Consider the following 21,514-nt stretch of genomic DNA (forward strand, 5'->3'; position numbering starts at 1 on the left):
GAAGGGAAGTGGACCCTCAAGACGAAAGTAGTGGGAGAAGCAGGGCAGGTAGGCCAGCCACTGATCCCTTGGGGAATCAGTGGGCTTGGATGGGGTCTGGATAGGCGGATCTGGTATGATGTTATCAACACCCAGTTGCAAGTGTGAGGTCCTGAGTAGAGAGGAGACAGTAGACTGAGGTCAGCAAGTCTAAATAGGTGGGAGGGGCGAGGAGGCGGGTCTAGGATCCCTTGGTCAATCGGAGAGGACTGGGGCGGGGTCTGGGGGCGGAGCCTGTCTTGGAGGTTATAACTGCGGGGTTCCGCATGGGAAGGCTAAGCTCGTCCTGTGTACCAAGCGGTCTCAATTCAGCGGTCTACCTTTCACTGGCCTTCAAGCCTTCGGGTGAGGACTTGCGGCCCCGCCAGAGCCAGAGGACTGTGGGGAAAGGAGGGCGTGGCGGCCGTGGGGCTGGCGTATCGGGCCTACTGGAATTGGAGGGGCGGGAATTGGGACGGGCGATTCGTATCTGCGCCTCCTGGCGAGTCCGTGCCTTTGTTTTCGCAGCGCCGCCTTCTTCGCGAGATGCGGAATCCTCCCTGGGGTTGTCCCTGGAAGTTCCGAGGGGGGAGCCCCCAGAGCGGCCAGTCCGCTGTGGCTGCAAGTCCGAGGCTGAGGGGATGAGGAGTGTGGGGATCGGAATGGGCCTTCTGGGGCTGGCCCTTCGCTCTCTCCCCTCCCATGGCTGTTAGGTTGGACTGGGCTCCTGACAATGATGATATTTATTTTGAAATGTAAGCAGATTGCTGCTAACAAACTGGTCTATGCACCCAGCCCTGTTATTATTATTTGAAGTCCCTGTTTCCCCCCTCTGGAGATTGGCGGCTGGTCGCTTGTCAAAGGATGGTCTTAGGGTGACCTCAACGGAAGGGAGGCATTTTGGGGACGTCTGGCTGCTTGGGGGCCTCTCGATGCTAGTCTGGGCACTAGCCGTGTCTTACCCACCAGGGTGGGGCCAGGCACGCACAGGAGAGCTCTGCTTTCCGGGCTCAGGGGTCTCCTATTGTCTCTTCTGGACAAACCCGTAATGATCACATGGCACCTCATCGCCTAGCCTCATCTACTACCCTCTCCTCTTGAGGGGAAAATATGGTGAAATAAAAAATGAACTCTAGTTTATCCCATTCTGCTGAAGTTCTTGGTTTGATCATAATTAGCTGTGCCGTCTTACAGTGTTTACAAACCAGTGCCATAAGGAGTTATTGTGAGACATGTAATTAGTTTGACTGGATTTAATCCCTCCTCTGATTGTAGCCCCTTAATCTACTGTCTTTGGGCAGATGAAATGGAAAGAAACTAGTCCAATTTGTGCTACCCCTTTTTGTGTGCTGCTCCCTAACCCCCAAGAAAAATGCCCCCCTCTCATAGTAATTGAATACAAAGTGAACGTGCTCAAATAGTGCTGTCTCCTTACAAATTCATTAGCTGGTTAAACCCAGTCCTTATTTTTTCTTCCACCCCTATCTGCTCATGTGTTTCTATCACCTCCATTTTACTTTTGCTGTGATTTTAAAAGTCAGACATATTGGCTCCCGGTTTCTAGAACATCTTGGTTTCTAGTGAATCCTGATCCAATGGCATTTACTGTCTATCAGAAATGGGGTAATGATGTGGGGTAATAAAAAGTATTCTAATAAAAATATGACTTTTATAAGATCTGCTTCTGTTTTCCTGTTGAAAATCAGCAGGTAAAATACACATTGATATTAAATGTGAGAATTTTGGCTGTTACTCCTTACTGTGATAATAGTTCTACCAAATAAGTTTTTTTATGGTTTTTTTTTTCAGTCTTTTAGTCAAGATGAGTGATAAGCCAGACTTGTCTGAAGTGGAGAAGTTTGACAAGTCAAAACTGAAGAAAACTAACACTAAAGAAAAAAACACTCTTCCCTCAAAGGAAAGTAAGTCATGGGGACTTTCTGAGACAAACAATATTGAAAATTAATAGGTTCAGTAAATAAACTCTTCTAGTAAATTTTACCACAAAGGAAGCAATAACCAGAGTACGAATTATTTAATGTATAACATTAAAAATATCAAATAATTGCCTTTTTTACTTTGCTTATATAAGTAGTACTCACAAAATAGGCCCCAGTAGTAATGGGGGAATTTTTAAAAGCTGGTTTTTGGTGGAAAACTACTAAAACCCACATTGAAACCAATCTTGGAATATTGGACATAGCATTAGAAAGATCTTAGTTTTGTCCAATTTTTGTTATTTGGCATTTTTTTGCATCTAGCTATTTGGGTCTTTGATCTCATCCCTAATGAGCCATGTAAACTGTGGTTTTGGCCTTCTCTACCTGATGACAAGATGAGATGAGCGAATCAGTTTAGGTATAGGGTATACTCAAGTCTCCCAGGGATCAAGGGATCAATTTTGCCCTCCCCACTTACAGCACACAGGAGAAACCCCAAACCAAGGGAAACGTTTTGTCATGTAGCATTATTTGAAAGTTCCAAAGTTAGTCAAAATTGTCATTTTGATGACATTTTTGTCATCAAATGGCATAACTTCCTAATTGTATAGTGATAGATAAATCTGAAGAAAGTGCTTCACTTGCCCCCCAGTCTCAGAGTGATCTATGGTAAAAATGGCAACAGCATAAATCTACCTCTCAAATGGGGAAAAAGAAACACACAGTTTAGTCTAACAAATGTTCAGCTCATTAATTTGCACACACACATACCTGACTGAGGATTTGTGTGTAGTGCCTTGGCATTCTAAATTTAAAGAAGGTATGGCAGCCTCCAATGACTTGGCAAAGAGTTCTTTTGGAAGAAACTGAACTTAATCTTAGGTAAATACCGTCTTAATGATTTTTTGTGTTTATTTTTCCCCAGCTATCCAGCAGGAGAAAGAGTGTGGTCAAACATCGTAAAATGGGGATCTCCTTGCAAGAGCAAATTTCAACATTGCTTGAGTGTCTTGTTTTTGGTAAAACTTTGTAGAGATTTTAGGCATCTTCTGATGTCTTCTCACCCATAATCCCTGGCTAAGAGGTCAGGGGTGGCCTACGTTCCCTGACATTCATTTTAAAACTTCCATTGGTGCATAAATTCCAGCTGGCAGATGCTGTCAATAATCTAAACGTTGATGACCTTTGTGCTTGTAGTCTTTGCACCCCCTACCGGATAAGCCACTTTTAACTTTCTACAATGGTTCCCTCTATTGCTTTATAATCTTCATAAAGTTGCATGCTTTTGCATCTTCTCACAGTTTATTTTCATTTGTAATGGAGCAGTAAAATAATAAATATAATCAGTATGTTTATAATAGGCTCCTGTGGTTCATTCCTGGTGGTCTTCTAAGGAATGAAAGTACACAAGGGTAATTTTCAGCCAAAAAATGTGTGCAGGAAAGCTGCTTCAGCAGATTTGGCACATGGGAAAGGCCCTCCTCTGTCTGATCTGGACAGAAGAGGGCCTTTGGGGATTGTGTGGCTGAACCATACTGACTCCATTTTGTCAGCTCCATCTTAGTCCACACAGTCCTAATTCCTCCCCTTTCCACGTGACTGAGCTTTAGCCTAATTAACAAGGAGTGAGTCCAAGCCAGATGAGTTCCCTATCAACTTTTACCCTTGCCTTCATCTGATATGAAACCTGGAAGAGTGCTTTTTGCTGACATAGATGGTTAATGGTCATGAGACCCCTAGGGAGAGGAAAAAACTCCTATTCCAGTTGGTGAAGACGTGCTTCTCTCTTGGTAGTCAGATTCTGCTTTTAGCTTTGGCCCATTTAAATTCCGCTGTACCTTTTTGGCAGTGCAGTGTGCAGTGCAGCTGTGAATGCCTCTGTATTATCTGTCTGCCCTATCTATCGTGCCTGTATGTAAGTTACCCACAGAAAACTTCATAATTGCACTTTATGGAGCTGTTCGCTTCATTTTTCAGTCTCAAAGTTCCTTCTCAGCTTGCAGGATATTATTCAGTATGTCTGCCTCCCAACAAGGATGCTAAATGCTTTTTCCTTAGAGTTGGAATCATAGAGATAGAGAACCTTGGGAGAAGTCATGTGGACTAGCTCCCTTATCTCAGAAATGAGGAAATTAAAACACAGGGTCTGATTTAATCTTCTAAGGTGTATAAGGGCTGGAATTTTAGCTGAACTCTTCTTGCTTTTTGGAGAGTGCTTTTCAACTAAAGTTAGGGGACACCCAAGGTTGGATTGGATGGGGAAGGGGGAAAGAGACACTTGCTAACCCATACTGTGCTAAGCACATCACATCTTCTATCAAGCATAAACTCAGATGTCTAATAACCTCTAATGACCTACAGTACTGAACCTCTGGTTTCATTCTTGTCCTGAACAGAATTCACTGTCTTATGAACCGAGTATTTTTGGTGTTTGTGGTGAGCATAAGTGCTATGGACTGAATTGTCTCCCTTTCAAAAAATTTCATATGCTGAAGCCCTAACCCCAAATGTGACTGGATCTGGAGATAGTGTATTTAGGTAATTAAGGTTAATTGAGATAATAAGGGTGGGGCCATAATCTGATAGTACTGTGACCATAAAAGAAGAGGAAGAGACACCACATCACTCTCTCCCCAACATGTGAGGACCCAACAAGAAGGTGTCTACTTGCAAGTCAGGAAGAGAGTTTTCACCAGAAAATGACCCTGCTGGATCTTGATTTTGGGACTTCTCTCCTCCTGAACTGTGAGAAAATCAATTTCTGTTGTTTAATCCACCTGGTCTACAGTATTTTGTTATGGCAAGCCTAGCTGGCTAATATAATAAGGAATACGTATAAATAGACGAGTCCAGATCACTACGTTAAAACAATACTTTTTTCACTTGAAATTTATAAGAACCAATCACCTGTAATCCCACCAATTACACGTTAACCTTTGAGTGTATAACCATCCTGACTGTGGTCTATTAATATTCATATATTTTCTGACTAAAAGGGATTATGCTGTCCATACCTATTTGCAATCTCAAGTATTATCTTACCACTCCCTTCTAAGAGCTGACATTCTTGAATAATCACTGGGTTTACAGGAGGTGAAAGCTATGGTCTCTGCAATACCATAAACTTCCCAAAGCAAAACCGGGGTCGGGGGGTCACCTCTGCTCAAATGTCAGTGAGGTGACACCATCACAGAGCTTAGAGTAGCCAGAGGATTTGAGAGTTGGAAGTAACCATGTTGGTCACTAATACCTTACCTCTTGCCTGAAACAATTATCCAATAGAGTTACTCAGCCCCTTGCTGCAACAGGGTGCTTACACTGTGCCCAAACCTGCCTCCATGTAATTTCTATCCAATAGTCCTAGGACTGTAATAGAGTCCCACACCACATAGTTAATCCCTGCTCCAATAGTTGAAATCAGCTGTTGTATGCATGCCTCTATACCTCTGTCTTCCCATGATGATACCTCCCGGATCCTTTGGATCCAAATTACATGATGAGGAAACATCCTGGTTGCTGACACACTCAAATTTGCTCATGTTCAGATATCTTTGTATCCTGATTCTGTCATCCCACACATTTGCTCTCCTTTCAACATTGCCATTTGAAAACTTGAGAAAGATACTATACATCCATGATAGATTCAGCAACGTCTGTATTTGCACAGTAATCCACCACAAGATTGGATTTTAGAGGGCCTAAAGGAAAGAATGAATGTTGTCAAGTGAGCTGGGGTTGGATAATAACTCCCATTCTTCAGTTGCATCTGGTAATCATCCTATTCATTGACATATTCATTCCATCCTGAGCAGTGTTAAGTATTAAACTTAGTGGGAACATATGAGACGTACATGGTGGCAGGTGAAAGACCAGTAGCTGGTAAGTGAGTACTCATACATATATGAGATAGGAAAAACAATTGCTCACCTAGAGTAGTTTTACTCAGCATTTCTTAAATATATGTGGGGTTACTTTTCTAGCCTGTCTAACCAGAGAAATACTTTTTCTCCAATAGCCCACTATTAGCAGGGATTGAGATTTAGGGCCCTGAGCAAACCACAGTCAAAAAAAATACCACACCAATATTCTCCTCAGTCTCCAAGAAAACACCCAGGAAGGCACTTATTTGCTCAACTCAGGTCACCTGCTCCTACTTTGAGCCAACAGCTATGGCTGAGGGTCTGCAGGTCCTTCACTGTCAGATGGAGCTTGGGTTGCTCTGACTGGATGCTCTTATCATCTAGTGAAGGATATTTGCAGGTCACGAAGCTTTGCATTTTAAAAAACAAAAGTATAGACCAGAAAATAATAGAATCAGATAAATCTGAATGAGTTATCCTAGTTACTTTCAGTTTCTAGGAAGCTTCAAAAAGGTACCTTTTCATGAACTTTTAAAATTCTGGTCTCTGATATTATTTATTATTTATTTAAATAAATTCCACAATAGGGGTCATGCTGAAAAACGTTTGTATGACATATTCTGTTTTATGAATGATGATGCCCTGATTTGATGCTTGTAATTTCTTTGTTTTTTCTTAACATCTTTATTGGAGTATAATTGCTTTACAATGGTGTGTTAGTTTCTGCTTTATAACAAAGTGAATTAGCTATATGTGTACATATATCCCCATATCTCCTCCCTCTTGCGTCTCCCTCCCATCCTCCCTATCCCACGCCTCTAGGTGGTCACAAAGCACTGAGCTGATCTCCCTGTGCTATGCGGCTGCTTCCCACTAGCTACCTATTTTACATCTGGTAGTGTATATTAGTCCATGCCACTCTATCACTTCATCCCAGCTTACCCTTCCCCCTCCCCGTGTCCTCAAATCCATTCTCTACATCTGTGTCTTTATTCCTGTCCCGCCCCTAGGTTCTTTTTTTTTTTTTTTTTTTTTTTTTTTTTGTGGTGTGCAGACCTCTCACTGTTGTGGCCTCTCCCGTTGCGGAGCACAGGCTCTGGACTCGCAGGCTCAGTGGCCATGGCTCACAGGCCCAGCCACTCCGCGGCACGTGGGATCTTCCCGGACCAGGGCACGAACCCATGTCCCTTGTATCGGCAGGCGGACTCTCAACCACTGCGCTACCAGGGAAGCCCCCCTAGGTTCTTCATAACCATTTTTTGTTTGTTTGTTTGTAATTTCTTATTTACAGCAGTAATGCTAGTTCCCTTATTTAGTCTTTTCTGTAATGTGAAACCAGATTTATTTAATAATATTTCAAGTAGGACTTTTGTATCCTCATATATAAATGAGACTGCTCAGAAATTTGTTTAGCATGTTTTCTTCAATAAGTTTTATCATCATATTGTATTTCTTGAAATAAAATAGTATTTTCATTCATAATCTCGAACTATTGTATTAGCATCAGAATTAACTCTTCCTTGAAAGTCTGACCAGATACACCCCTGGAAGCTTGGCCATTTGGCTCATTGATGATCTCTATCTCTTCAGTTCTTGTTTATCCTTAAATCCTTGTTTGGATCAATTTCTATAATTTGGTTCAATTTCTATACTATTTTACATTCATACATGTATAAATATCTTTTCATGTATTATCAAAGATTCTTGAAGCATTGTGCTTTTAATTTTAAAATATTTCCCACTTTATTGATATACTTTCTCTCCCTAAGGAGGTTTCTTAGAGAATTAGGTGAGTATATATTTTTCACTGAATAGATCTTCACCAATTCTAGCCTTTGGAATACTTTTAGAATCTAAGTATTGTGAAGAAAACAATTTTAAACTTGGTACATGGTTAAGGAGGTGGAGACATGGTCAAGACCCAAACCTTCAGGTGGGCAACCTACTAATGGGATGATAATTACAATTGCAGAGGTTCTCCCCAAGGAATAAGTGATCCAAGCCCCACATAAGGCTCCCCAGACTGGGGGTCCTGCACCAGGAACATGAGCCCCCAGAACACTTGGCTTTGAAGGCCAGTGAAGCTTACTTTCAGCAGAGCCAGAGGGCTGTGGGAAATAGAGACTCCACTCTTAAACGGCACACACAAAATCTAACAAGCTTGGGGATCTAGGACAGAAGCAGTAATTTGAAAGGAGCCTGGGTTAGACCCATCTGCTTATATTGGAGAGCCTCCTGGAGAGGCGGAAGGCAACTGGAGCTCACCATGGGGATATAAAAAGAGGTGGCAGCCATTTTGGGGAGCTGGTTCTACCACGTGACACTGGTACTGGCAAGTGCTATTTTGGAATCCTCCATCTAGCTTGTTAGTGCTGGAACCCAGCTCTGACCAGCAGCCTATCAGCACCAGTACTGTGACATCTCAGGCCAAGCAAAAGCCCAGGCAGAGACACAGCCCCATCCACCAGCAGGCCTGCTGCCTTGAGACCCCTGAAGCCCACACCTACCCTGGAACCCAATCCAGTCCACCCCAGGACCTGGCCCCGCTTCACTGGGTTGGAACTAGCCCCAGAACCAACCTCATCCATCTATGGGTAGGCACCATCCCATGATACTCTGGACCCCAGTCCAGCCTACCAGTAAGCTGAAACACCAACTCACTCATATAGCATATTGTTTAGTCTCCAATGTGTTTGTGGTTTTCCCATTTTTCTTTATGTAATCATTTTCTAGTTTCATACAGTGTGGTTAGAAAAAATGCTTGGTACAATTTTGTCCTCTTAAATTTGTTGGGACTTGGGTTTTCTTGTGGCATAACATGTGATCTATCCTGGAGAAAATTTCATGTGCACTTGAAAAGAACGTGTATTCTGCTGTTTTTGAATGGAATGTCCTGTAGATGTCTATTAAGTGCAACTGGTCTAATGTGTCATTTAAGGCCACTGTTTCCTTATTGATATTTTACCTGGATTATCTGTCTATTGCTGTAAGTGGGGTGTTAAAGTTCCCTAATATTATTGTATTCTTGTCAATTTCTTCCAAGAAATTTTAAACAGCAGATGAGACACAGCTGGATGGAGAATTCATGAATTAGAAAATAGATGAGGGCTTCCCTCATGGCACAGTGGTTGAAAGTCCGCCTACTGATGCAGGGGACACGCGTTTGTGCCCCAGTCTGGGAAGATCCCACATACCGCGGAGCGGTAGGGCCCGTGAGCCATGGCCACTGAGCCTGCACGTCCGGAGCCTGTGCTCCACAACAGGAGAGGCCACAACAGTGAGAGGCCCGCGTACCGCAAAAAAAAAAAGAAAATAGATGAAAGAAATTACACAGAATAACTCATAGTAAGATAAATGAAGTAAAAGATTAGAGGCCAAGGACCTAAGAAATGGACTAAGAAGGTATTAAGTGCATTTTGTAGGCATGCCAGAAGTGGTAACGTGGTTAAATTTTATAATAATAATATTCACAGGGACACAGTTGATAATTATCCAGAATTTAGGAAAGCCTTGATTCCATAGATTCAGGGAGCACACCTGGACACATCAGAGTAAAGCTACAAAGTTAGCATATAGGTCATAATAGCAGACAAAAAGACACATTGTCTACAGAGCAATGCCAAATACTGTGACAATAAATCTCCTTTCATCAACAAATGGAAGCCGAAAGTGAGTGGTGAGAGTAAGTAACCATCCACGTAATGTTGTACTCCTAGCGTAAGTATCATGATAAGACTTTGATAGACTTGAAGATGGACCACTCAGCACACCACAACAAGGACAGACTTACTGCCAGTCCTTAGCCATAAGCCGCTTTAGATGTTACCTCAGCTGCACAGGGCTGCCTTGTCCAATGTTGTGTACTTCTTGAGTTGGCCCACTTCTAAGGACGGATCAAGGAGGTGGCATAAAGATCTGGCTATGTTGGACCAATGTGAAATGACTTTAATGGGCCATTGTACCTTCAGAACTCAGCATGGGATCAGAAAGTAATTTTGGAGGGTCTGCGTTAGATGTGCACTTCTTCCTCTGCCCACACCTGCCTTCTCTCATCCCTTTCTTGGGCATTGAGCATGCATAAATGCCCTGCACACTAAACACCATATCGATGTTTGTGTCCTTAGAACTTAATTCAGAATAAAAGACATTGGAGACAACATGAAAAATCAAGGTATCAATATTTACACCAACAGACACGTTAAAGGAACTTCTAAGGAATGTTTGCCACTTCTGGTATCCCTAAGAAATGTACTTTATACTTTCGTAGTCCATTTGTTAGGTTTCTTGACCTCCATTTAATCCTTTTATTCTCTTTATGAGGTAATCTGTATTATTTTTTTAATCTACCTTCTAATTCACATATTCTCTCTCCAGGGGATCTTAGCTGTCTAAAATTTCTTTACTCTTCTATTCCAGCGTTTATGATTTTCCGTACTAGAAAGCTTATTTGCATCTTTTTGATAATTAGCTATTTATTACTCATGTTTTATGTATCTTATCATCTATTTAAATATCTTAATTAAAATTTCTTGTACTTTGATGATAAATCTTTACAGGTTTCCATTTTGGTTTATTGTTTATGCTGACACTGGCATTTTGGGAGGGGGGAAATTTGTGCTTGTTTTGGAGGACTTTAACTGTAGGAATATTTGTAGAAGCCTCAATTAAGGTTAAGCTCCCCTGGAAACAATTAGATTTGCATTTGCCATATATATGAGTTTGCAAACAGAAATTAGTTGGGTCATGCTGATGTTGTTAATTAGAATACCTAAGCTACATCAGGGCACGCTTTTGACTACAGATTCTCAAGGCAACATTTTATTGCCCACCCATAGTTAGAGACAAAATTAGAATTTTCCTTGGTTCTTTATTTCTTATGAGAAAAAAAGTCCAGTTTTTCACTATGGGTATAGTCAATTAAGCATTTATTTCGTTTCTAAAAAATATTTATTTACTTATTTATTTGGCTGCATTGGGTCTTAGCTGCAGCACATGGGATCTTTTAGTTGCAGCATGTGGAATCTTTAGTTGTGGCATGCGGGATCTTTAGTTGCAGCATGCAGACTCATAGTTGAGGCATGTGGGGTCTAGTTCCTTGACCAGGGATTGAACCCAGGCCCCCTGCGTTGGGAGTGTGGTGTCCTAGCCACCAGGGAAGTCCCAGTCAATTAAGCATTTAGAATTATGTGTATGTCTCAGCTGTCTATTAATTTGAGCCCATTTTCAAGCACACCTGAGTATTTAAAATAATGTTTAATATAATTTTGCATATTACAATTTATAATTGGACGATTTTCAGTTTTTCTACCTAAACAATTTCCAAACAAGAAGTGTAAATGTCCCTTAAAAATATAAACCATACTAAGATCACTCAGTGATAATCAGCTGAGATTTAAACTACACTGCAAAGTTCCAGGCAACTTTCACACACATGACTGGTGCTGCAAGGGACCTCTTTTTCTTGTGGGAATGTCTAGCAGGATAGGCTGACCTTTTACATGGTAGCCATGTGTCCTCAAACAGCAAGGCAGAAAGACTTTCCCCCTTAAAGCTTAACCCCATAATTGGCATAATATAATTTCCACCATATTCTATTCATTGCTCAAAACAATCACAGCCTTCATCAGCTCAAGAGGAGGGGGAAATGAACAGGACCTCTCATTGGAAGGAGTATCCAGGAATGAGCAATATTCCTGAATCTAATATCCACTAAAACCAAGCTTCTTGAGATCCTTTTGGGTGCCATACACAGGGTATGGCCAAGAAACAAGTGTTTTGTTCATTATACTATGGTGGTTGTCTATGGATTGGTTTACTCTTTACCTACCACTAGGAGAGGGACACCTATCATTTAGTGGAATCCTATACTCTACACCACAACTTTCACACTGAAGTGGAATGAAGTGTCTAACTATTATAGACATCCTCTCCCACTTGTAGGACCCTGTATATAGACAAAGAAACACACAGGTAGGCAGCAAGGGGGATGTAAGTAGAGATTTCTTGGTGAAAGGAACTCGGACAGACCTGGTCTCAATATCTAATTTTTCTGACTTAGAGACACAGAGTTCTCCCATCCACATGGTCCCCTTCTTTCTTCGGTCCTCTAACACCTGACACTTCAGTTGTAATCTGTCCCTCGCAACTGTGCCTTGAAAAGTACATAGTCATATGTACGTGAACCAAGCATTTTTTCTAACCACACTGTATGAAACTAGAAAATGATTACATAAAGAAAAATGGGAAAACCACAAACACATTGGAGACTAAACAATATGCTATATGAGTGAGTTGGTGTTTCAGCTTACTGGTAGGCTGGACTGGGGTCCAGAGTATCATGGGATGGTGCCTAGCCATTGATGGATAAGTTTGGTGCTGGGGCTAGTTCCAGCCCAGTGAAGCGGGGCCAGGTCCTGGGGTGGACTGGATTGGGTTCCAGGGTAGGTGTAGGCTTCAGGGGTCTCAAGGCAGCAGGCCTGCTGGTGGATGGGGCTGTGTCTCTGCCTGGGCTTTTGCTTGGCCTGAGTACAGAGTCATAAATGGGGCAGGTTTGAGGACAAAATTTAGGGAGAGGGAAAAGCATAAGAGGCCCTGGATATTTGCCCTTGCATGATGTTGGAGTGTGGTTAAGGGAAACACTTGATTATACTCTTTCACTTGAATTAATTTCCAAGTGGAGACTGAGGTAATTGAAGGTTATTCATTTATATCAAGGTATTTCCTATCAAGCAGGTTGATCAAGAGAAGCATGGTTTCTGTTATCCTCAGATTCACACACTCAAAGGCAAAACCATGACTAGGGAATCATCTAGGTCCTGGTGTCAGTTCTAATTCAGTAGCTATATGACTTGGGTAATGCCCTTCACCTACCAGAATATGGTAAAGGAATCTGAGTTTTCAGAGGGATAGATTACACAAGCCAGTCCATTTACTTGAACAAGCACAATAACCTTGCATATTATTCCTACTTACAACAAATTTCACTCAGGTGCATGATAAAATACCTGCTCAAGTATCAGGTCCACTGAGCTATATGGTTTCTGCTTATCTTCACTTCTCAAAGGCTGATGAACTTCACAATGCCTCTGTGTAGAAGAATATTGCAGTTATTTCTGCAATGTGTTTCAGTTCTTGCTTATGTTTTACACTGAATTCTGTAATACAGATAATGTTGAAAAAAGTTTGAATGGGGTATGCTTGTCCTATTAATACTATTTTCTTAGGGTTGGAACTTATAGTTTGTTATTTAAGCAGTAAAGCCCTTGCTCTAATTTGTATTTTCAGTAGTCATCACCATTAGATCATGATTGCTCTTTAGGTGTCCGTTTTCTTCAATTACACTCTGAAGTGAATAATTACATATGCTCATATCTCCTCCAAGGTCTTCAACATTGAACTCCATTTTCCCTCTCTCCTTCCTAGATGCCATGTGTGTCACTTATCCTTGCACCTAGCCCATCAGAATTCTTCCATCTTGGACTGAAAAACACAGACTTTCACTGCCCGTTCTTTAAAAGGCACTGCCTCCTTCATACCTGAACTACTCAGGGGAGCTCTCTCTAGTATCTTGCCGCGGCACCCCAATTCTTTTTCTTTATCTCACAAGGCCCTGCCAGTTTAAAAAAAAGTCTTTTGTTTAGTCTGTCCTGTAGAGCCTTGTCCCTCTTCTGAGGGGCTCAGGAAAAGTTTGATTTTGTAGATTATCAGGAATTTATCTCAATGTTTGGCTGAGAGTGATATACTTTACGGTTCTTATATACTACACAATAGGAAATAATTACAACTTTTTAAAAAGAAGTACAAATGGAATACAAAAATTGAAAAATATGTAGGTGTAAAGCATCATAATACTTTCTAAAAATTGAAAATGACAGAGTATCTTATCTTCTCCCTCACAGAGATAAGAAGAAATAAAATACTAAAATGAAATTACTGAACATTCACTTAATTGTGAAAATGACTGTGGCAGGGCCACCTTGTTTCACTTAAGTGGTCACCAGTGTTCTCTTAATAAAATGAAAGAGGCAGGAGATATGTCCATATTTAGCCCAGAATACATATCTCCTATGGGTTGAATTTGTACCTCTAAAATTCATCTATCTATGCTGTAAATACTCATACTCATATGTGATCATATTTGGAATATTTACTGGGTAATCAAGTTAAAATATGTTCATTAGAGTAGGTCCTAATCCAAATGAGTTGCATCCATATAAAAAGGGAAAATCAGACATAGATACATACATGTAGGGAGGAAAATGTGTGGAGGTGTAGGGAGATTTCAGCTATCCACAAGGCAAGGAGAGGGTCCTAGAATAGAGGCCCCCTATGCATTCACACCTTGCGTAAGATCCAACTCAGATGAAACCTTGATTTGGACTTAGAGCCTCCAGAAGTATGACACAATAAATGCATGTTGTTTAAGTGACCCAATCACCAGCATTTTGTACAGAAGCTTTAGAAAACTTATATAATATTTAAATGACCTTGATTAGATTTATAAAACAAAGAAACAAACAGCAGATAAATAATCACACTTGTTACCCTACTGTCATCAAACCTGAACATCCCAGGAAGACTGTTACTGGTTCAGTCAGGAACACCTCACTATACAGTGAGTGGCCCAGTGACCATAGCTACCAGTTTGGGTCCCTCAAGTCTGGCTGACTTGATGTCGAGGTGGACTTGAACCTCTCTGACTGAATGCTCCCACCATCCCCATGATGTTGAGCTACAAGTCATGAAGGTTTTCCACTTCAAAAACAAGAGAATAAGGCCTGGAAAAGAATAGAATTAGATCATCTGAACAAGTTGGAGTAGATTTCTGATTCTAGGCAGCCTGGAATAAGTTGTTTCCTGAACTTTTTGTTGCACTTATTTGTATGCTGTGTTGGAGTTCTATTTTTAAAGTGAATCCATAAACACAGTAATGGTGAAAAGGTTTCTGAATGGGCTATACTCATCTTATCAATACTATCATCCCTGATTTGAGGCTTATAATTGTTATTTAAGCAGTGAAGCCATTTCCCCCAGTTTGCCTTTACAATAAACCACATTACAAGGTGATTGCTCACTAGGTTCCCGTATTTCGTCAATCATCAACTGAAGTGAATAATTACTAGTTGTTACTCCTCTTTCCAAACTTCAACATCAAACTTTCCCCTCTCCATCCTAGATTTCCTATGTACCAGTCATCTTTGAGGTCCCAGTTATCACTTCAAAACCAATTATGGTGTATTTTTAATGTTTTGGTTTTTTAAACTAATATGTCTATTTAATTTCTGAATTTACAAATGTGAAAGAAACAAAGCTCATTGAAAATATCTAATGGATTCTTTTTCTTAAAATGACTTCCTACATAATACGATATGTATTATATTTAGGTCCTTAATCCATTTTGAGTTTATTTTTGTGATTGCTGTTAGAGAACTTTCTAATTTCATTTTATTACATCTAGCTATCCAGTTTTCCCAGCACCATTTATTGAAGAGACTGTCTTTTCTCCATTGTATATTCTTGCCTTTTTTTTTTTTTTTGTAGATTAATTGACCATAAGTCCATGGGTTTATTTCTGGGCTCTCTCTTCTATTCCACTAATCTATGTGTCTGTTTTTGTGCCAGTACTATACTGATTGATTACTGTAATTTTCTGGTATAGTCTGAAGTCAGGGAACCATATTCCTCCAGCTCTGGTCTTCTTTCTTAAGATTGTTTTGGCTATTCGGGACCTTTTGTGTTTCCACACAAATTTTAAAAAACTTTTTTGTATAATTCTGTGAAAAATGCCCTGGTATTTTCATAAGGATTATATTAAATCTATAGATTGCCTTGGATAGTACAGTCATTTTAACAATATTAATTCTTCCAGCTCATAAACATGGAATATCTTTCCCTCTGTCTTGTCTTCAATTTCTTTCATCAGTGTCTTATAGTTTTCCAAGTACAGGTCTTTTACTTACTTAAGTACATTTATTCTTAGGTATTTTATTTCTCTTTTATAGATTCTTTTTCTCTCACACAGGCAGTTTCTCGGGACTCAGAGTAACCATTTTTGTTAAAATAACAGCTCATATTTATTCAATTCCAGTATGTGTGGTATTTTGGGGACCTAATTAATGTTAAAATAATTTAAAATTTACTAAATGTTAAATAATTTTAGTGTTTATGTGTAAGTATCCCCATTTCTGTTTGTGTTCTGTCTTTGGAGAAAGTGGCTTTGTCATTCTCTTCATTCTGATCACTGCAGGTTTTGATAAGAAATGGAGGTAATAGCTGGTGATTTATGTGCCATGATTTTGAGGAGCACTCTGCAGACCATGTCAGAGAGTTCCTGCTCAGGCCACAGAGGCTCAGCCATGGAAAGGTAAGATTCTATGTGGGAGTAAAATGGCCACCAAGTGGCCAAAGTCATTCTGATGGCAGCAACGACTTGAGTTAGGGAGGTCAGACTTGCTCAGGAAGCTCAAACTGATTTTTCTTCAGTGTAGGTGACCTGGGTGACATCTTTTCAGAGTTCTCATGCATAAATAGTAGGCATAAATCAGCTGAGGTGAACTTTGCCTACATGGGGCATAGTTCGAAGATTTTCTGGTAGAGGTCACGGAAAGTTTAAAGGTCACCAGATTTCCACTGTGAATGGTTGACTGGAGGCCAAGCAGGGAGCCATCCAATCACACGTGACATGGGGTGCCTTAGTGACAGACCTCCCTGCTTTGCATTTTGTCCAATCAGATATGAACATTGCCTGTGACGTCAGAGAAGGCAGGGAGTATAAACCGGCCAATGGCCCTCAACTGCCACACTGTCCTGTCCTTCCCTCTGAGCTGTGGGGAAGACCATTCCGACATGGCTGAGCCTTCGTCTGTGACGTCTGAAGAAAGCCTGGGCACCAAGGAAGCCGAACCCTCCGAAGCCGAGCCGAAGAAACCGAAGCAGAAGACAGCAAAGCGCCACCGCTGCCGCACTGATGGCTTCGACAGCTTTGCCGCCTATTTCCCCAGGGTGCTGAAGCAGGTCCACCAGGGCCTGAGCCTCTCGCAGGAGGCCGCGAAGGTCATGGATTCGTTCGTTAAGGACATCTTTGAGCGAATCGCCAACGAGGCGGCGCGCCTGGTCCGCTCCAGCAAGCGCTCCACCCTCAGCTGCAGAGAGATCCAGACCTCCGTGCGTCTGCTGCTGCCTGGGGAGATGGGCAAGCTCGCCGTGTCCAATGCCAACAAGGCCGTCATCAGATACACCACCGGCAAATGAGCTGCTTCCAGACCACCTGAGCATCGCAAACCAAAGTCTCTTTTCAGAGCCACTCACTTGGCGGGAAAAGACCTGTAGCTCTGAAGAGCCCGATCCACTCTGGGTTTTCGCCCTGTGCCATGAGGGAAATACCATAAACCTCATCCACTCTGCTTGAGTATATGTCTGTAGTGCCATTCATTCCACAGAGAATCACGAACTCTTCTTAGCCAAAAAGCACCTTGTCACTTTTCTAAATGGTCATTTCTATTCATGGTTTGTCTGTCAGACATTTTAGGGATTTTAATGGTCAAAATTCTTTCCATAAAAGATTCATTGACCATTTTTATTGTCATTCTCCCAGCTGTATATAGCAGTATCATCCAGAGATTTTTATGTGGGATATAGTAACCAAAAATGTGAAGTAGCGGACATGAAAATCTCACTTACACGTTCATATGCCTTTAACATATCTCAAATCTGAATTCCGTTAAGTACATAAAATAGAACCCAAACGCAGTGTAAAACTAAATAATCTAATTTTCTAGAATCAAGCACCATAACTCGTGAAATTACTATTCTACATAATTCATATTTATCTGATTTTAATTTTTATATGCCTAAAACTTTGTTTTTTATCCAGAAATCTTGACTGAACTGCAGTTCTGCATGGATGATGAGATCGTCCAATGACAGCAGCTGTAGCCACAGTCTCCAGAGCAGTAGCCAGTGAGGGACTGGCAGCCTGTGAGCCAAAGCATTTGGCCCAAAGTATGGTGGGGTGAACAGGGCTGAACCAATAACAGCCTTCCTGTGATACTCAGCCGGGAGAGTGAGCGGGAAGGAGATGTGATAGTTTCCCTGTGGTTTTCCCTTCAAGTACTTGCTTTTAACCATGGTGATTTAAGTACAGACATCCAGATCTGGTAGTGGGACATGTCTCTATGTCCTTGCATGAAAATAAGAGGGGGAAGTTCAGCAGTTAAGAGAACTAAGATGACTCCTTCCCCTACCTCAAGTAATTTGAGTGTTAATGATTATAATATTTATTGAATTCAATATCCATTGTGTTTTCTTCTTGCTGCATTGCCTTTTTTCTAAAAATATGTTGCTGAATTTCAAGGATTTGTTGATTTTCCTAGTCCTTTTTTCAAAAAATTGATTTCTAATTTCCTACATCATTGGAGAGAAAGAATGCACTCTATGATTTCAATCCTTTGTAATTTACTACGGTTTACATTAGAAATTAATATTTCAGTATATTAAAATCTATTCATTCTGCACTTTTAAAATAGGCAACAAGAATATGCTGTACAGCACAGGGAAATATAGAAATTATTTAATAATAACTTAAAACAGAGTATAATATATAAAACTTTTGAATCACGTGTTATAAACCCGAACTAATATAATATTGTAATGCACCTACACTTTAAGAAAAAATTTAAAATTAAAAATAAATTTTAAGTACACCTGGATAAGGATATACAAACCTGTGAAGGATGTCACTCTCAGCCACACAAAGAGAGAAAAGCTAGATAAACTACAAAATTCAAACCTTTTCTTGAGCCCAGTTTTAGTGCCTTCTCTATGTCAGGCTTTATAGATTTCTGTGAGGTCTAACTTATTTTCCTATGAATTTCATTTCCCAATTTATTCTCATCCTCGTGTGAGCGTATTATGGAATTTTCAGAATTATTTTATGTGTGATATGCAATAGAAAATGTGGAGGAGAAGGTATATTCATCAACTACCCCTATTATACATTATCAGCATATCCCAGTTTAAGCATACATTTAAATATATACATGGGGACTGATATATCTTACAGAAGTGGCAAAACAAAATTTGAACAAACATTTCACTTTTGTAATTCCCTGGTTGTTGAAATTATTTTAAATTTCCCTACAGATGTATCTAATCACTTCGTTCCTAGCAGAGAATCTTTCCATCGTTACAACACAAACTTTCGTGACCTGCAATTTTATATCCACTGTAGAGTGTCAAGTGAGAGCAGCTCAAGCTTCTGTCTCCACTTGGGGTCTGGCGGCCTGCGAGCTACAGCCCTTGGCCCCAAATGTTGTCCAGTGACCAGGGCTGAACAGAAAATAGCCTTTGTATGATAATCAACCCGGAGATTAAGGGGAAAGGAACTGTGATAATTTACCTATTTTATTTTTAATTTTTAATTTTTTGGTTCCTTACTTATGTTTAATCATGGGGATCTAAGGAGTTAAATCCAGAGGAAGTCATTTCTTCAGCCCCTTGCATCAATTTAGAGAAGGTTTATCAGCAACAGAAGACCTAGTATGTCTCCTTTTACCTCAAGTGGTTTGAATGTTAAGGTTCATATCTGTTCTTTTCCATTGTGTTTTCTTCGTGTCCCATGAAGATTTTCATTTGTGTCATTTTTGTATAAGTGTATTGCCAAATTTCAAAGAAGTTGCTGATTTTCTATTTCTTGATTAAAACAGATTTCTAGCTTCCTACGACTGTTGAGAGAGGACGTTCTGTGGGATTTCAGTCTTGTGCAATATATTCTGATTTGCTTTAAAGCCCCGTAACTCCTCATGATTGTGAAGTGTTTCAGTTGAACATGTAAAATCAGTTGTAAATAATCCTTTTGACTGGGATGTACAAGCGAGTGAAGGATGTCTCTCTCAGGCAAACAATGAGACAAAAGCCATATAAGTTGCAAAATTTAAAAATTTCTTGGGCTCATTCTGTGGAGAGGCAGAAAACATAGTATTCTACCTTGGACACAGCACCACTTGCTGAAGAGCAAAATGGGGGACAGGACAAGACAGTAGAGAGAGTTCACAGAAAATTGCAAGTATGAAGAGGGCCAATATTACCTCCGGCGCTCTCTTTGAGATCAGTAGAATTAGTATTTTGGCCAATAAGCCCCCTCATGAAGTTCACTACTCATTATTATTCGGGAAAGATGAAACTTAAAAGGGTTTGAGAAAGAGAGAGATTGCTGCACAACTTGCCATTAAAATCTACCATGAAATCAGGTGCATACCTTCGTCTGTGTAAGAAGTAGAAATTGTTGTACACACTGGAAAAAAAATTCAGAACTCCAAACTCTTGGTAGAGCCCGGTGCCTTTTCTGAGAAACAAGTGTGGACCACTTTGAAAAATGTTGACCTCAGCTAATCACTTAATGTCTATCATGCTAATGGTTGCTGCTTCAAAATACCAGTTTTTCTCCATATGAAACAGTGATGCTTTACCAAGGTTATTTTTGCATGCTGGTCTCAAGGCTATGGTTTCTGTGAAAAGTATAAGAGCTCTAATACACCAGGACACTGCTATTGTGCTTTGGGTGTTTTGCATTTGTGAAATCAGAAGTGAAATAGGATCATTATTGATACATATTATATAATAGGTAATATGTTTACCTAATATGCATAATAGGTCTGGAGAGTGAAGAATGGGCATGCAAGGGTGGGCAACACAGACGACATTTAGATAGGTAGACAGATAAAGAGAATTTTGTGATTTTCCTTGTTGAAGATGTGAAGGGGGAGTGAGCGATTGTGATTATACACTCCCGTGGGTGCTTGCGGAAAGAAGGGCACCTAGTGAGCAATTGCGGTCTAATGGTGTGTGTGGTTTACTGTAAAGACAACCTGAGGAAAAGAGTGTAATGTTTAATCCACAAATTAGAACCATCAATGCGTGGAAAATAGTATTGCTGGGGCAAAAATATCCCATTCAAACTCTTTTCTCCATTACCCGTGTTATGGAATTCATTTGAAGTGTGGATCCAAACACAGCAAACGAATAAGTAAACCAAAAAGTTCAAGGGAAAAAAATCTATCCCAGATTCTAATCTACCTGGAAAACGTTTAATCTTGGAACTGAAGGGTCTACTCTAACTTCTTCAGGTAATCTGTGTCTATTCTTTTCCAGGCTTTACTATTTTTGAAAACAACCTTGGTGATATAGGCCTCGGATGATGGGAGGTCCAATCAGAGAAGCTCAAGCACCACTCACCTTTGAGTCAGCCAATGAGAGACCAGCAATGGTGAGCTACAGCCACTAGTCCAGAATTCAAGCTGCTTTTCCAGGGTGAAGAAGTCAGTGCCTTCCTGGATGTTCAGCCTTGGTTAAAAAAAAAAAAAAAAAAAAAAAAAGACGGTATTGGGTTTGATTATTTGCCTGCTCTTTGCTTATTTGCTTGATTGGTTGTATGTTTCTAATGGCGGTGGTTACCTGTGGCTGATGTACAAAATACCAGAGGTCCCTTTACTTGAAGGACACGTACATAATGTCTCACACTTCTGGAGGCTGGAAGTCCAAATCAAGATGTCAGCGGGTTTGGTTCCTTCAGACTGCTGAGAAGGAAGCCTCTGTTCCTGGACTCTCTCCTTGGCTTGTGGAGATGGCAGAGAAAGCCCTCTATCTGTTCAGTTTTCTCCCTATATGACGGTCTCTGAGTCCATACTTCCCCTTTTATAT

At 40.6% G+C, this 21,514-nt stretch overlaps 2 protein-coding genes across 2 annotated transcripts; both read left to right on the plus strand.

Moving 5' to 3' along the window:
- Nucleotides 1-303: 303 nt before the first annotated feature.
- On the plus strand, nt 304-3,314 carry TMSB15C (thymosin beta 15C). The gene is made up of 3 exons (XM_059050306.2): nt 304-384; nt 1,828-1,940; nt 2,884-3,314. Exons 2-3 carry the CDS (start codon nt 1,841-1,843, stop codon nt 2,919-2,921), a joined length of 138 nt encoding a protein of 45 aa, XP_058906289.1. The 5' UTR covers nt 304-384; nt 1,828-1,840; the 3' UTR covers nt 2,922-3,314.
- Nucleotides 3,315-16,652: 13,338 nt separating this feature from the next.
- LOC131748247 (histone H2B type W-T-like) lies at nt 16,653-17,068 on the plus strand. The gene has a single exon (XM_059050247.2). It carries the CDS (start codon nt 16,664-16,666, stop codon nt 17,066-17,068), a length of 405 nt encoding a protein of 134 aa, XP_058906230.1. The 5' UTR covers nt 16,653-16,663.
- The last annotated feature ends 4,446 nt before the right edge of the window (nt 17,069-21,514 follow it).

Source organism: Kogia breviceps, chromosome X (genome assembly GCF_026419965.1).
Source record: "Kogia breviceps isolate mKogBre1 chromosome X, mKogBre1 haplotype 1, whole genome shotgun sequence".
Lineage (NCBI taxonomy): Eukaryota > Metazoa > Chordata > Mammalia > Artiodactyla > Physeteridae > Kogia > Kogia breviceps.

What these genes read in the sequence shown, in the direction of transcription:
- TMSB15C (XM_059050306.2), top strand. Translation starts at nt 1,841, where the DNA reads ATGAGTGATAAGCCAGACTTGTCTGAAGTGGAGAAGTTTGACAAGTCA. An exon ending in CACTCTTCCCTCAAAGGAAA is followed by an intron (nt 1,941 to 2,883) that starts GTAAGTCATGGG and finishes ATTTTTCCCCAG; the next exon opens with CTATCCAGCAGGAGAAAGAG.
- LOC131748247 (XM_059050247.2), top strand. Translation starts at nt 16,664, where the DNA reads ATGGCTGAGCCTTCGTCTGTGACGTCTGAAGAAAGCCTGGGCACCAAG.